This window comes from Oncorhynchus masou, chromosome 33 (genome assembly GCF_036934945.1).
Source record: "Oncorhynchus masou masou isolate Uvic2021 chromosome 33, UVic_Omas_1.1, whole genome shotgun sequence".
NCBI lineage: Eukaryota > Metazoa > Chordata > Actinopteri > Salmoniformes > Salmonidae > Oncorhynchus > Oncorhynchus masou.
In genome coordinates this window covers 17877335-17891689 of record NC_088244.1, presented here as the reverse complement: position 1 = coordinate 17891689, position 14355 = coordinate 17877335, and the positions used below count along the sequence as shown (strand labels likewise).

The 14355-nt window shown below is 41.9% G+C and overlaps 2 protein-coding genes across 9 annotated transcripts in view; one reads left to right on the top strand and one right to left on the bottom strand.

Moving 5' to 3' along the window:
• LOC135527932 (membrane-associated guanylate kinase, WW and PDZ domain-containing protein 1-like) overlaps nucleotides 1-14355 on the bottom strand; it is a 212993-nt gene that overhangs the window by 188085 nt on the left and 10553 nt on the right. The window lies entirely within an intron of this gene.
• Nucleotides 4062-14355, top strand: part of LOC135527933 (renin-like) — a 59900-nt gene continuing 49606 nt past the window's right edge. Inside the window, exon 1 of the mRNA XM_064956607.1 lies at nucleotides 4062-4289. Coding sequence (XP_064812679.1) covers nucleotides 4147-4289 — 143 coding nt within the window. The 5' untranslated portion in view covers nucleotides 4062-4146. The remainder of the gene's footprint in view (nucleotides 4290-14355) is intronic.

Sequence of the window (14355 nt, the reverse complement as noted above, 5' to 3'; positions counted from 1 at the left end):
CAGTTATACCACGTCAGCAGCAGTTATACCACGTCAGCAGCAGTTATACCACGTCAGCAGCAGCAGTTATACCACGTCAGCAGCAGCAGTTATACCACGTCAGCAGCAGCAGTTATACCACGTCAGCAGCAGCAGTTATACCACGTCAGCAGCAGCAGTTATACCACGTCAGCAGCAGTTATACCACGTCAGCAGCAGCAGTTATACCACGTCAGCAGCAGCAGTTATACCACGTCAGCAGCAGCAGTTATACCACGTCAGCAGCAGCAGTTATACCACGTCAGCAGCAGCAGTTATACCACGTCAGCAGTAGCAGTTATACCACGTCAGCAGCAGCAGTTATACCACGTCAGCAGCAGCAGTTATACCACGTCAGCAGCAGCAGTTATACCACGTCAGCAGCAGCAGTTATACCACGTCAGCAGCAGCAGTTATACCACGTCAGCAGCAGCAGTTATACCACGTCAGCAGCAGCAGTTATACCACGTCAGCAGCAGTTATACCACGTCAGCAGCAGCAGTTATACCACGTCAGCAGCAGTTATACCACGTCAGCAGCAGCAGTTATACCACGTCAGCAGCAGCAGTTATACCACGTCAGCAGCAGCAGTTATACCACGTCAGCAGCAGCAGTTATACCACGTCAGCAGCAGCAGTTATACCACGTCAGCAGCAGCAGTTATACCACGTCAGCAGCAGCAGTTATACCACGTCAGCAGCAGTTATACCACGTCAGCAGCAGCAGTTATATGGCCTGAGCATTCCAGATAGTCTAGGCCCCGTGGCTTCAGTCTAGAAACAGTCCCGTAGGCAGTAGCCCACCACCCTCACTTGTCTGGTAGAACAGACATACACTCTCATAGGCCTTAATCCTTCCTCTGAATCTCCCTCAGGTGAGCTTCCCTGTCTGACCTTGAGAATCATCCATGCTTCCTGGTGAGTAATGCTGCATTAGCCAATCAAATATTCTTCCAGATATCAACGGACGGAAAGAGAACCATCCAGAAAAAAAGAGGAATGGATTTAGCTGTTAGGTCTCACTGACGCACACTTGAAGTTCACAGAGCTGGATTGGAATAAAAAAACACTACAGGTGATAGGTCATTTAATACTATATACAGCATCACTCTGGATTGTCTGTGAAGAGTTTATATGAATTGAAATGCTCTTAGTGAGAAACCTACAGGGAGTCAATCAAACAATAACAACAGAATTCTGCCAGTATAGCATCACAATCACAGTCAAAAACAGACACACACTTAGCTTAATTTCAGAGAACCTGCAGAGGAGAATGTGATAGTCAGGCCATGTCTCAGAATCCACTCATCCATTTAGCAAATATGGCATTTTCATTGTATCTCATCAGCATTCAGCCTGTACAGGTGGTGTAATGTGCCATTACATGGATATGGATTCTAATTCTACATTGTCACCATTTTACACATCAGCTGAGTCCTAAACCATATTTATTACAGACCAAATTAATATATTATTATAGAAGATTGGGAATGATCTCAAACTTGGCCATATGGTACATGTTAAATACGTAGACAAAACAATATGAGTTATACATTGAAACAAAGGTAGTGTTTGATTAGCCATGATTAGTACTGATTGGAATGTTGAGAAAACATTATCACATATACTGTGGACTTTGTATCCCTGTCTGGCACAGGTCTGCAGTTGAATGGTAAACAAACAACCATTAGAATTGTCTTCTCTGCCAGCATCTACCGACGTCCCTATTTCCCAACACGGCAAGGCATTCATCCTTATACCAAATATTAAAGCATTATGATGGTTCACTTGTTTGACAAAACAAACAAACAGACCAGAATGCATTGTGCACTAATGGAACAACCAACCAACAAAGAGATAAAGTAGCCAATCATATGGCTCCAATCTAAAGGGCACCATTTGCATTGTGCTAGCGGAACGCTAAATGTCTAAAATGTCTGTCACTCAGATTCTAATCTAGTATCTTATAATTTCTTCCATTGGCAACCTACACAGTTTAATGCACTGAGAAGAACATCACTTCTGAAAATGGTCTTATTTGGGGTGGAACCGTCAAGCTTCTCCTCCTACACTGGTAGACCGAGTGTATAAAAGCTCAAATGAAAGTAAAAGCATCAAATTAATGGACTGACCCGAGGCGCATGCGCATACCAATAGGATGCATGGGTAGTGAGTAGCTATGTTTTGTACTGACAAAACTGTGGTTATATGTAGGAACCGGACATCAAAGTTGAAATTAAGCCTCTAAAATCGATAAATCAACATATCCCCAAGCAACTGTTAGAGTGTGAGCGATCAGTTATGTACAACATGGAATCAATCAGTTGGTAAAACGGTGCGTCGACACGAATCCAACAAGCCATGGCTTCCCCTAGAGGACAACAAAAGTTGCTTTTTGGAAACAAAGTTGCAACCTTTAGAAGATGAATTGGACCAGCAAGAAAACAGAATGAGACAAAACAACATGAGAATATTGTCCTTCCCGGAAGATGAGGAAAAAGGAGACGTTTCTAGCTACATGGTCAAACTGATATAAGAGGAACTTGATGTGGATATATCACCAGAAGATCTGGAATGACGCCATAGAATTTGCGTGAAACAGAAGAACGCTAAATACCCATGCATGGTAATCTTCAAACTGTGAAACTATCAGAATAAAATATACATTCTGAGGGCACAGGGGGGAAAGGAGATCAAAATCCATGGCTGGTCCATTCATTCAGGACCTGTCTGCTAGGCTGAGAGAGAGACACAATGAACACATTCTGATCAGACAGTCACTGGAGGAAAAGGGGACCAAGTCTCAGCTCAGCTTCGCAGCAGTGCTGTGGGTATGGAAGGGAACACAAAGGATGGAATTCACAACCGTTTAAGAAGCTCTAATCAAGCTACAAGCTCTAATCAAGCTTCCCAGAAACCTTTCCAGTTGGAGGAGGAGAGTCCCCTGCTCTGAGAAGAGGTCAAAGTAGGAAACAACAATGAGCGCACGAAGCTACAGTGGAAGTTGGCAGTTTACATACACTTAGGTTGGAGTCATTAAAACTTGTTTTTCAACCACTCCACAAATTTCTTGTTAACAAAACCATTTTCATCATTTTCCATATTGTATTCGCATCATATTGGATGAAGATTTGACAGATAAAGGGGGTATCCTTTCCAAGATACAGTATTTGGTCCATACAGTTTTTGATAACATCGCAAAATTAAAAACAATATGACATTAGCTTTCTACATCTCCCCACTGACCATTTCCCAAATTCTTTATGTTAGAATTATTGCTCCATTATCCACTTTTTGGACGTTAGAGTTTTGGGCGGGCAAAAGTCTCTGGAGACAAAAGAACATTCCTTTAGTTGATACTAAAGGGTAAAGAGAGAAATCCCTCCTGCTTAATTTACGTCCAAGTGTGAATGGTAGCTCCCCTTCTTTCCTCTGTGGGAAGGAGAGAGGCCTGGTTACTGTCACCCAACTAGTCTGATCTGACCCATTCTGATACTCACAGGACAGTCATGACAGACATGACTCTGCCATTGTTCTGTAGAATTTATGCATTGTATAATACATTCCTTACATTAGTTCATAAATACATTTTTGTTAACTGTAATTTCATTAGTTATGTTCCAACACTTCCTCTATATTTTGCCAATATCAGTTTTGATTAGAATAGTTCATTTTTTGTCAGTTAGATTGTGATTTTAGTTTTCTAATAAGAAAAGTGCACAGTTACTAGCCATGCCCCGAATGAGGTCAGAAGAGCATGTCAGTGTGATGGAACCGCCCTTTTCAACCAGAGTGCTTAAAAGGACTGGCTAAGAATTAACATATCAGATCAGGAAACGTGAGGCGGGTAGATTCATATTGGAAATGGTTGAAACATTGAACCTCAACATGAGGTGAAGAAATAAACTCACCTCCCTTTAGACCAGAGAGATGAAGAGGTATCTAATGGTTGCTCATGTCAATAGTGGTCTGAATCCTGAATACCAACACGAGGAGGAAGACGCGAGAAGCTAATCTCAGACAATCACTGGTACAGCTGATTAAATGTCTTAAGTCAGATGTCAAGAAAAGCAAATCTAAGTGAGACTATCCTACTAAGCTCATCCAGAATGGGAACCGTTGTCATGGCATGTTATCTTCCAGAGTGAACAACAGTGGAAGACGGAAAGGGGAGACCTGTTTCAGACAATCAGAGCCATACAGCTGGAAGGCCAACAACTTTCCGAGAAGGCTTGGTTCTGACCAAGATAAACGGCGAACGGAATTCAACACGTAAATACATTCATTTCTTATTCCAAACGGGCGGCTGTTCGAGTGCAAGGTTTATGATTAATGTGAGGACAGTCCTAGAATGTATCCACAACAAGTGTCCCTTTCTCTCTCTCTCTCTCTCTCTCTCTCTCTCTCTCTCTCTCTCTCTCTCTCTCTCTCTCTCTCTCTCTCTCTCTCTCTCTTTCCCCCTCTCCATCTATATTGTAACAAGCCATCATACCTTGTCAGTCCACTAGGGACCTTTGTCTCATGTAAGTGTGTATGTGTATTCTGTGTTATTATTTAATTAGCTAGTAAATACATAATTAAACCAATTTGTGTAGTACTGAATCATGAGCAAGACTGGGGTCTTTGCAGATCCAAAGAAGGTTATGATTAATATGTTGACTGTGGTATGGATGTTATAGGTAAAGAGCTTATAGAGTTTAATTCGGGAGATGTAAACTCTCTAAACAACTTCTTTCGTGGTGACCCAAATCCTAATGAGTTAATTGTTACATGACTGACTTGCCTAGTTAAATAAAGGTTAAATAAAATAATAATGATAATAATTGTTACATGATTAATTTAATTTGGTAACAATTAAACATAGTTAGTGGATTAAATAAATAACAGTCATCAGATTAATGAAAGTAAAGTCAAGATATGTCTTAACCCCCTAGAGTCGATGTACGTGCCCCCATGGAAATCGAATTAGCATAATAAAAAATCCCCATGCAAATCTGTCAGATTAAGACAGAGATATCTGTTTTTTTGCATTGGATGCCAATGTCACACTTCCGCATCTGAGGTGAAAGGTGACAGAGCTAGACCAAAAATGGTTCTTCTCACAAAATTGTCTGTGGCGTCCGAACGGTTTGACCCCCACAAGCGTCTTAGGACTTGTCTGAAGTCGGTACAGGTGATCAACCAACTTCTGTCTGTAGCGTCCAAACAGTTTGGGCAACACACTAATATGACCCCTCTTTGGAAAGGTGAGACTCTCATGAAAACGTTCATGGCTGTATTGCTCTAGGATGCCCCACAGGCCTCACAAGACTCGTCTGAAGGTCCCATGGTATCGCTTAAGTAGAACCCCCGCGGCATAGAATATTTAGTGCCAAAAATAAGCGGTGAAATACATGTAACAAATAAAATAACAAATGTTTCCTGATCTTTCTTATATCTCTCAGATATAGAACAGACACTTCCGGACAAACTTCCTTTAGTGTTTTTGGGGGGACCAACATTTGTTTCATGTAGTGAATCTGTTATTCAATGCATTTGTATGAGAAATAAATTGTATTTCATCAAATAATTGTTTTATATATATTTTTTTTATACTTCAAGGGATCTTAAAATTCAAAATAAAATATCCAAATTATCCTTGGTGTGACCTTCTTAAAAAATGCCATATAGCATAGCAGAACCCCACCCCCTTTATGGGAATGCTTTTAAGTCCAAAAGTTCAAGTCAGAGTTAGAGTTGGCTGTCAGAAGTCTTACAATATAAATTTACTTTTAGTCTATCTATCAAGACATGCCACATGAGGGTGCTGTGAAATACCCAATGGGGTACACCAAACTTTTTTCATCAATTATTTTGAAAATAATTCCACTTAAAAACTGGAAATCTAATTATCCTCCATCATTACGACAGTAGATGAATCAAATGTATTATTATTTAAATATTGAAAAGGTGTGGGCAACATTTCAATTTGATGCCATATGGCATAGAGTGCTTGCTACAAGCATTGGAAACTTCCAGGGGATGAAGGATGAGGGGGAGTCTGGTTGTGAGACATATGTGATGTGTATGGTTCCAGTGGGAACATGTGGTCGGAGCAGGTGTGATGTGTATGGTTCCAGTGGGAACATGTGGTCTGAGCAGGTGTGATGTGTATGGTTCCAGTGGGAACATGTGGTCTGAGCAGGTGTGATGTGTATGGTTCCAGTGGGAACATGTGGGTCTGAGCAGGTGTGATGTGTATGGTTCCAGTGGGAACATGTGGTCTGAGCAGGTGTGATGTGTATGGTTCCAGTGGGAACATGTGGTCTGAGCAGGTGTGATGTGTATGGTTCCAGTGGGAACATGTGGTCTGAGCAGGTGTGATGTGTATGGTTCCAGTGGGAACATGTGGGTCTGAGCAGGTGTGATGTGTATGGTTCCAGTGGGAACATGTGGTCTGAGCAGGTGTGATGTGTATGGTTCCAGTGGGAACATGTGGTCTGAGCAGGTGTGATGTGTATGGTTCCGGTGGGAACATGTGGTCTGAGCAGGTGTGATGTGTATGGTTCCAGTGGGAACATGTGGGTCTGAGCAGGTGTGATGTGTATGGTTCCGGTGGGAACATGTGGTCTGAGCAGGTGTGATGTGTATGGTTCCAGTGGGAACATGTGGTCTGAGCAGGTGTGATGTGTATGGTTCCTGGTGGGAACATGTGGGTCTGAGCAGGTGTGATGTGTATGGTTCCAGTGGGAACATGTGGGTCTGAGCAGGTGTGATGTGTATGGTTCCCGTGGGAACATGTGGTCTGAGCAGGTGTGATGTGTATGGTTCCAGTGGGAACATGTGGTCTGAGCAGGTGTGATGTGTATGGTTCCAGTGGGAACATGTGGGTCTGAGCAGGTGTGATGTGTATGGTTCCAGTGGGAACATGTGGGTCTGAGCAGGTGTGATGTGTATGGTTCCAGTGGGAACATGTGGTCTGAGCAGGTGTGATGTGTATGGTTCCGGTGGGAACATGTGGTCTGAGCAGGTGTGATGTGTATGGTTCCAGTGGGAACATGTGGTCTGAGCAGGTGTGATGTGTATGGTTCCGGTGGGACACATGTGGTCTGAGCAGGTGTGATGTGTATGGTTCCGGTGGGACACATGTGGTCTGAGCAGGTGTGATGTGTATGGTTCCAGTGGGAACATGTGGTCTGAGCAGGTGTGATGTCATTGATGTTTGTTGAAAGTTGTGTGCATCTGTTGTCTGCGTTATCTTTTCTTCATGCATAGTTGTTATTGTAAAAACGAAAGAAATAAAAACATTTAAAAGAAATAACAATAACTGGCAATAAGTGGCTAGAGCCCCCAATCAGGCAATGTTAAGCATTCTGATGAACATGATTTTAGGCAGTGCAGAACGCAGGGAGGTGGGTCTGCTCTGAAACAGATGGGCATGAAGAGTGTGTCATAACGTAGGCAGCTGATTCTCTCTCTCCCTCTCTCTCTCTCTCTGCTGGCCAGCGCCATAGATAAACAGATCTTGGCATCTGCCAAGAACTTCCTGAAGGTGTAGCATGATGTGTGTTAAAGGAATGTAGGCAACATACAGTATAGTGCAGTACAGCACAGTACAGTACAGCACAGTACATGGGACGTGCATACGGCAACAACCCTAGGAATGTAGATCATTCTGTTTCGTGGATGAAATGAGGACAGATAGCACTATATCATGTCATAAGCTCAATGTGCATGGAGTTTACAGTACTTTCTCTCTGTGATCTGCATACCACAGGAGCTGAAGTCATTTATAGGTGTTTAACAACTGCTGTGCAGGCCAGAGTATAGGTAACCATGCTGAGTACATTTGGGTTCCCACTCTGTAATCTTACATCAGATTAAAGCTATATTTCTTGCATTGGGGTTTGGTTGAGCATATTAAATAAACCATTATTAAAGCAGTTATTACTCTAAACAAATGCATATTGCAGTGAAATATCTGTGGTCTGGTCACAGGAATGGAGAGAACCACAGACACTCAGTCATTACCTTCATGAGTCAAGTGAGAGTAGGATCTCTCCAGTGGGCTGCTATGGAAGTGGCACTGTGGCCCATTTTTAATATGTCTGTAAGATAGAGAGTGTGTGTGAGCAGACAAACAGTGCCAGGCCGTCTCAGCATCTCCCTGTGGGTTAACACATGTTGCTGCAGTATAGGAGACAACACAGACCTCTCCATCCCTCTCCCACTGTGGACAACACTGCAGCTGCTCTGCATGGAATACAGATGGGACAGTCTGAGAACGGTAGAATTAGCCAACATACTAAACTTATTATTTGATTGAGAGGCTTTGGAATGTTTGATGAGGACAAGGTGAGAAGAAGATTGTAGCTTACATTACTCTTCACTACATTACTGGCTTATATTTCTCTTCTGTTGAGGATATGTGGGTTTGGACTTTGAGTAAGGTCAAGGGACTGAGAGTTTGCTTTGATATTTTTTGTGTAATACCTGGAGGAGATACAAGGGGGAGTGAGACTAACAGGAGATTCTGAAAAGTTTGAGAAGATGAGAACCACTGGGTAGGAATTTAGGAATAATAAAAAAACATTGTTCAGACATCAGATGATTTTAAGATGACACAGAGGAAGTAAGATAAGATATGTTTGTGCTGATTAACAATCCAGATCATGCTGTGTATATCAAATTCGTTTCTAATTGTGAATGGTCTTTATTCATGAGTGTGGTTGCTGCAGTCACAGACTGAACGCACCATACCTTCCCTCTCACCTCTCACCTGCCACCGTACCCAACTCACTGTTCCAATACCTGCGGACAGATCTCTGTATCATACTGAAAAATATATAGAAATGCAACATGTAACAATTTCAAAGATTTTACTGAGTTACAGTTCATTTTATGAAATCAGCCAATTGAAATGAATTCCTTAGGCCATAATCTATGGGTTTCACATGCCTAGGAATATAGATATGCATCTGTTGGTCACAGATAGTTTTTAAAAAAGGTAGGGGCGTGGACCTGAAAACCAGTCAGTATTTGGTGTGACCACCATTTGCCTCATGCAGCGAGACACATCTCCTTCGCATAGAGTTGATCAGGTTGTTGATTGTGGCCTGTGGAATGTTGTCCCATTCATCTTCAATGGCTGTGCGAAGTTGCTGGATGTTGTTGGGAACTGGAACACGCTGTCGTACACGTCGATCCAGAACATACCAAACAGGCTCAATGGTGACATGTGTGGTGAATATGCAGGCCATGGAAGAACTGGGACATTTTCAGCTTCCAGGAATTGTGTACAGATCCTTGCGACATGGGGCCGTGAATTATCATACTGAAACATGAGGTGATGGCGACGGATGAATAGCACGACAATGGGCCTCAGGATCTCATCACGGTATCTCTGTGCATTCATACTGCCATCGATAAAATGCAATTGTATTTGTTGTCCATAGCTTATGCCTGCCCATACCATAAACCCAACCTCCACCATGGGGCACTTTGTTCACAACGTTGACATCAGCAAACCGCTCACCCACACAACGCCATACATGTGGTCGGTGGTTGTGAGGCAGTCCGGTTGGATGTACTGCCAAATTCTCTAAAATGACATTGGAGGCGGATTATGGTTGAGAAATGAACATTCAGTTCTCTGGCAACAGCTCTGATGGATATCCCTGCAGTCAGCATGCCAACTGCACCATCCCCTAAAACTTGAGACATCTTTCATGTGTTGTTTGACAAAATTGCACATTTTAGAGTGGCCTTTTATTGTTCCCAGGACAAGGTGCACCTGTGTAATGATCATGCTGTTTAATCCGCTTCTTAATATGCCACACATGTCAGGTGGATGGATTATCTTGGTATGGAAAAAATGCTCACTAACAGGGATGTGAACAATTTGTGCAAACAAATTGAGAGCATAAAGCTCTTGGTGCGTACGGAACACTTTGAGATCTTTTATTTTATCTCATTAAACATGGGACCAACACTTATAATGTTGCATTTATATTTTTGTTCAGTGAACATGACTCATTGTGTTAGCTTCCTCACTTCCTTCCTTCCGTCTCATGGTTCTGCCCCCCTTTCATTGCCCTTCCCAAGGCTGCTCCATACATACTGTAGGTTTGAAATCAGTTTCCCTGCGTCTACTGAGTCTGAGCTGGTCTCAGTTTACACAGACACCGACAGACAGACACAGACAGACACACATACCTCCGTCAATTCAGTCGCATTCAAAATCCTATTTTCTCTAACCCTAACGTTAACCTTAACCCTAACCTTAACCCCAAAACCTAACCTTAACCCTAACCCTAAAATTAATTCTAACTAACATTAATTCTAACCTTAACCCTAAACCCCCTAGAAATAGCATTTGACCTTGTGGCGACTAACAAAATGTCCCCAGTTGGTCAAATGTTTGTTTATTTACTATTCTTGTGCGGACTTCTGGTCCCCACAAGTATAGTTAAACACATCCACACATAGAGAGATCCTGGCTATTCCTTTGAAGCAGTCTGTCTCATTGAAGCCTACTTATTACAGTCTCAGTGGGTCTGTGGCGTTCCTTTGTTAGCAGACAGACTGGCTCAAACATACAGGCTCAACATTCCAGACATCTGAGATGCCTGCTAGACTGGTTGAAACTGCACAGAGAGGAGAGACAGAGAGGTGAAGAGAGAGGGACAGAGAGAGAGCGCGCTTCAAAACCTAATGTATACCTGGCTCACCACTCCACCCTGGACTTGAACAGCCTTTGTGACCTAAGTGGTATGTATCAGATACTCAACATAATCTGCTCACACCTACTGTAATGGTCCTTTACCTAAACCACACAAAACCTACATGAGACACTATGGAAAACAAAGCTTTAACTATCTCATCCTGGAATATACAAAGTCTGAGGTCATCTGTCTTTGGCCTAAAGAGCAGGAATCCAGACTTCATCAAATAAATTGGAAATACAGACATTGTCATCTTACAAGAAACATGGTATAAAGGAGACGGACCCACTGGTTTGCTCTCTAGGTTACAGAGATCTGGTAGTCCCATCCACAAAACTACCAGGTGTGAAACAGGGAAAGGGGGTATGCTAATTTGATATAGAGCAGACCTAACCCAATCTATTAAATTAATCAAAACAGGAACATATTACATCTGGCTAGAAATGAGTAAGGAAATGATCTCAACAGAGAAAAATGTCCTCCTGTGTACTACCTATATCCCTCCAATAGAATCCCCATTCTTTAACGATGACAGCTTCTCCATCCTGGAGGGGGAGATCAACAATTTCCAGGCTCAGGGACATGTACTAGTCTGTGGCGACCGAAATGCCAGAAATGAACAAGAACCTGACACCCTCAGCACACAGGGGGACAACACCTGCCTGCAGGTGACAGCATTCCCACCCCCATATGCCCCCTAGACACAACTACGATAACATAACAAAATAACAAAAACAGATCACAACTCCTGCAGCTCTGTCTGACACTGTACATAGTCAATGGTAGGCTTTGAGGGGACTCCTATGGTAGGTACACCTATAGCTCATCTCTTGGCAGTAGTACTGACTACTTTATCACTGACCTCAACCCAGAGTATCTTAGAGTGTTCACAGTCAGTCCACTGACACCCCTATCAGGTCACAAATTCAATCCCTTCTGGACAAAAGGTTTCAATGTAATAGTGAAGGTGTAAACTTGACAGTAGAAAACCTAAACAGTGTATTTGATCTCTCAGCTTCCCTATCAAATCTAAAAATGCCAAGCATACAACCTAAGAAAATTAACAACAATGACAAATGGTTTGATAAAGAATGCAATCACTTAAGTAAGAAATTGAGAAACCTATTCAACCAAAAACATAGAGACCCAGAAAACCTGAGACTACTATGAGCTGATTTCTGACGTTCCTACTATGGCGAATCACTAAAACAATACATAAATATACTACGGAAAAAGTTGGAATAGCACTCAGAAATCAGCTTAATGTAATTGAAGAATCCATAGAATTTAACCACTTCTGGGAAAATTGGAAAACTCTAACAAAGAACAAAGAACAAAGAACAAACAGCAAAAACATATACATGATCAAAAACAAATCTTAGAATCAACTATTAAAGACTACCAGAATCCACAGGATTCTCCAATTATATTGAATGAACTACAGGACAAAATACAAACCCTCCAACCCAAAAAGGCCTGTGGAGTTGATGGTATCCTAAATTAAATGTTGTTTACAGAGTTACCAACTCCCGAAGCAACTCAAAAATAAATATATATTTCGATAACAGCCACTAATTAAATATTTTCTCATATCAGTCTCATTCTGAACAACGTCTTTGTGAATCTGCACAAACCCGAGTCTTACTAATCATTCCATACCACACAAATCTATTTATTGATTTATTTACTAAAAAACTAAATGATAACACAGGATACACACCCAGTATAGGTTATTGACTAGAAACGTAATACGGTGACAACAGGTCCCTAGTGGACTAACACAATATGACACTTGTTACACAAGATGGAGAATTAAAGAGAGAGAGATAAAGCGAGAGAGAAAGAGAAGAAACACTTGGTTAAATTTGGGAACTACGCTCACAGTAAACCTTGCCCCGAACTCCGCTCTTTGGGGTAAGAAGTAATGCATGCATTTACGTGTTGAAGGTCTTCGCCGGGTATCTCTGTTGGGCACAGGCCTTCGTGGTTCCACTTTGTGAGAAGGGTTCGATTGGGCCTTCTTCTTCGGATGGCCTTCTCCTTCTTTCTCGAGTGTAAGACTCTGATTGTCCACAAGAGGTCACAATGTCCTTCTTCTTAGTTGTCTGTTTACTTGCACTCGTTCTGGAAGAGTTGTCTTTTGAGGACGGCTAATCAGCTATTTCGAATATCCCCAGAGTGGTGATGAGAGCAGTGTAGCTGCTGATGATTTGAAGAGAATAACCGGATGGTCCTACTTAAATTCACTTTCTTAGATACAGTACTTAGAACAGCTACTCAACCGTATTATTGATTGTTAAGAGGTTCCTTTGTCTTCTTCAACCTCGTAACTAGCTAACTAGTTCCAGGGTTGTGACGACTAAAGTAGACATAGCTGCAGCTTGTGGTCCGTTTAGTCTGATATGTTAATTCTTAGCCCAATCTTTTATACCCTTGGGTAAAAGGGGGCTTTTTCGTCACACTAACACGCTCTCTGAGCTTCCTGGGGTGTGGCTAGTTATGAGGAAAAGTATCCTAATTACTATGATCTCGTTAGATAACTAAAATAACAATCCTAATGTCCTAAAAACATTCTCTTCATCCTTGATATTTTCTAAACCACGTAAAGGATGTAAACCTGATAAACCTAGTGTAAAAGCTCCTTGAGTTACAATGTTTTCGTTATAACGTCTTTACACAATGACATAACGAAATCACAACATAGACATTAATTTTCCATATTCCATCTCTCATCATTCCCAACATTCAGATGTTAAAATATATTGTCCCTGTGATCATTGTTTGATGTTGAAGTTTTGGGTGGCAAACTCTCCGGTAACAAAAAGACATTCCATTCACCCATACTGGAGACCAAAAAAGAGTTGTCTGCTGCATTAGAATTTACGATTGACGTGAAGTGTCATAAAAACCCCACATCATAACCCTAATTGAAGAGCAAACAAACTAAAACAAAGGCAAAGTCTTCTCATGCTTTGTTGATTTCAAAAAAGGTTTAGACTCAATTTGGCATGAGGGTTGGCTAAACAAATTGATTGAACGTGGTGTTGGGGGCAAACATACAACATTATAAAATCCATGTACACAAACAACAAGTGTATGGTTAAAATTGGCAAAAAACACACATATCTTTCCTCAGGGCCCGGGGTGTGAGACACGGATGCAGATTAAGCCACACCTCTTCATTATATATGTCAACAAATTGGCGAGGGCACGAGAACAGTCTGCAGCACCCGGCCTCACCCTACTAGAATCTGAAGTCAAATGTCTACTATTTGCTGATGATCTGGTGCTTCTTTCCCCAACCAAGGAGGGCCTACAGCAGCACCTAGATCTTCAACACAAATTCTGTCAGACCTTGGCCCTGACAGTATATCAATAAGACAAAAATGATGGTGTTCCAAAAAAGGTCCAGTTGCCAGGACCCCAAATACAAATTCCATCTAGACAAAGTTGCCCTAAAGCACACAAAACCTATACATACCTCGGCCTAAACATCAGCGCCACAGGTAACTTCCACCAAGCTGTGAACGATCTGAGAGACAAGGCAAGAAGAGCCTTCTATGCCATCAAAAGGAACATAACATTTGACATACCAATTAGGATCTGGCAAAAATACTTGAATCAGTTACAGAACC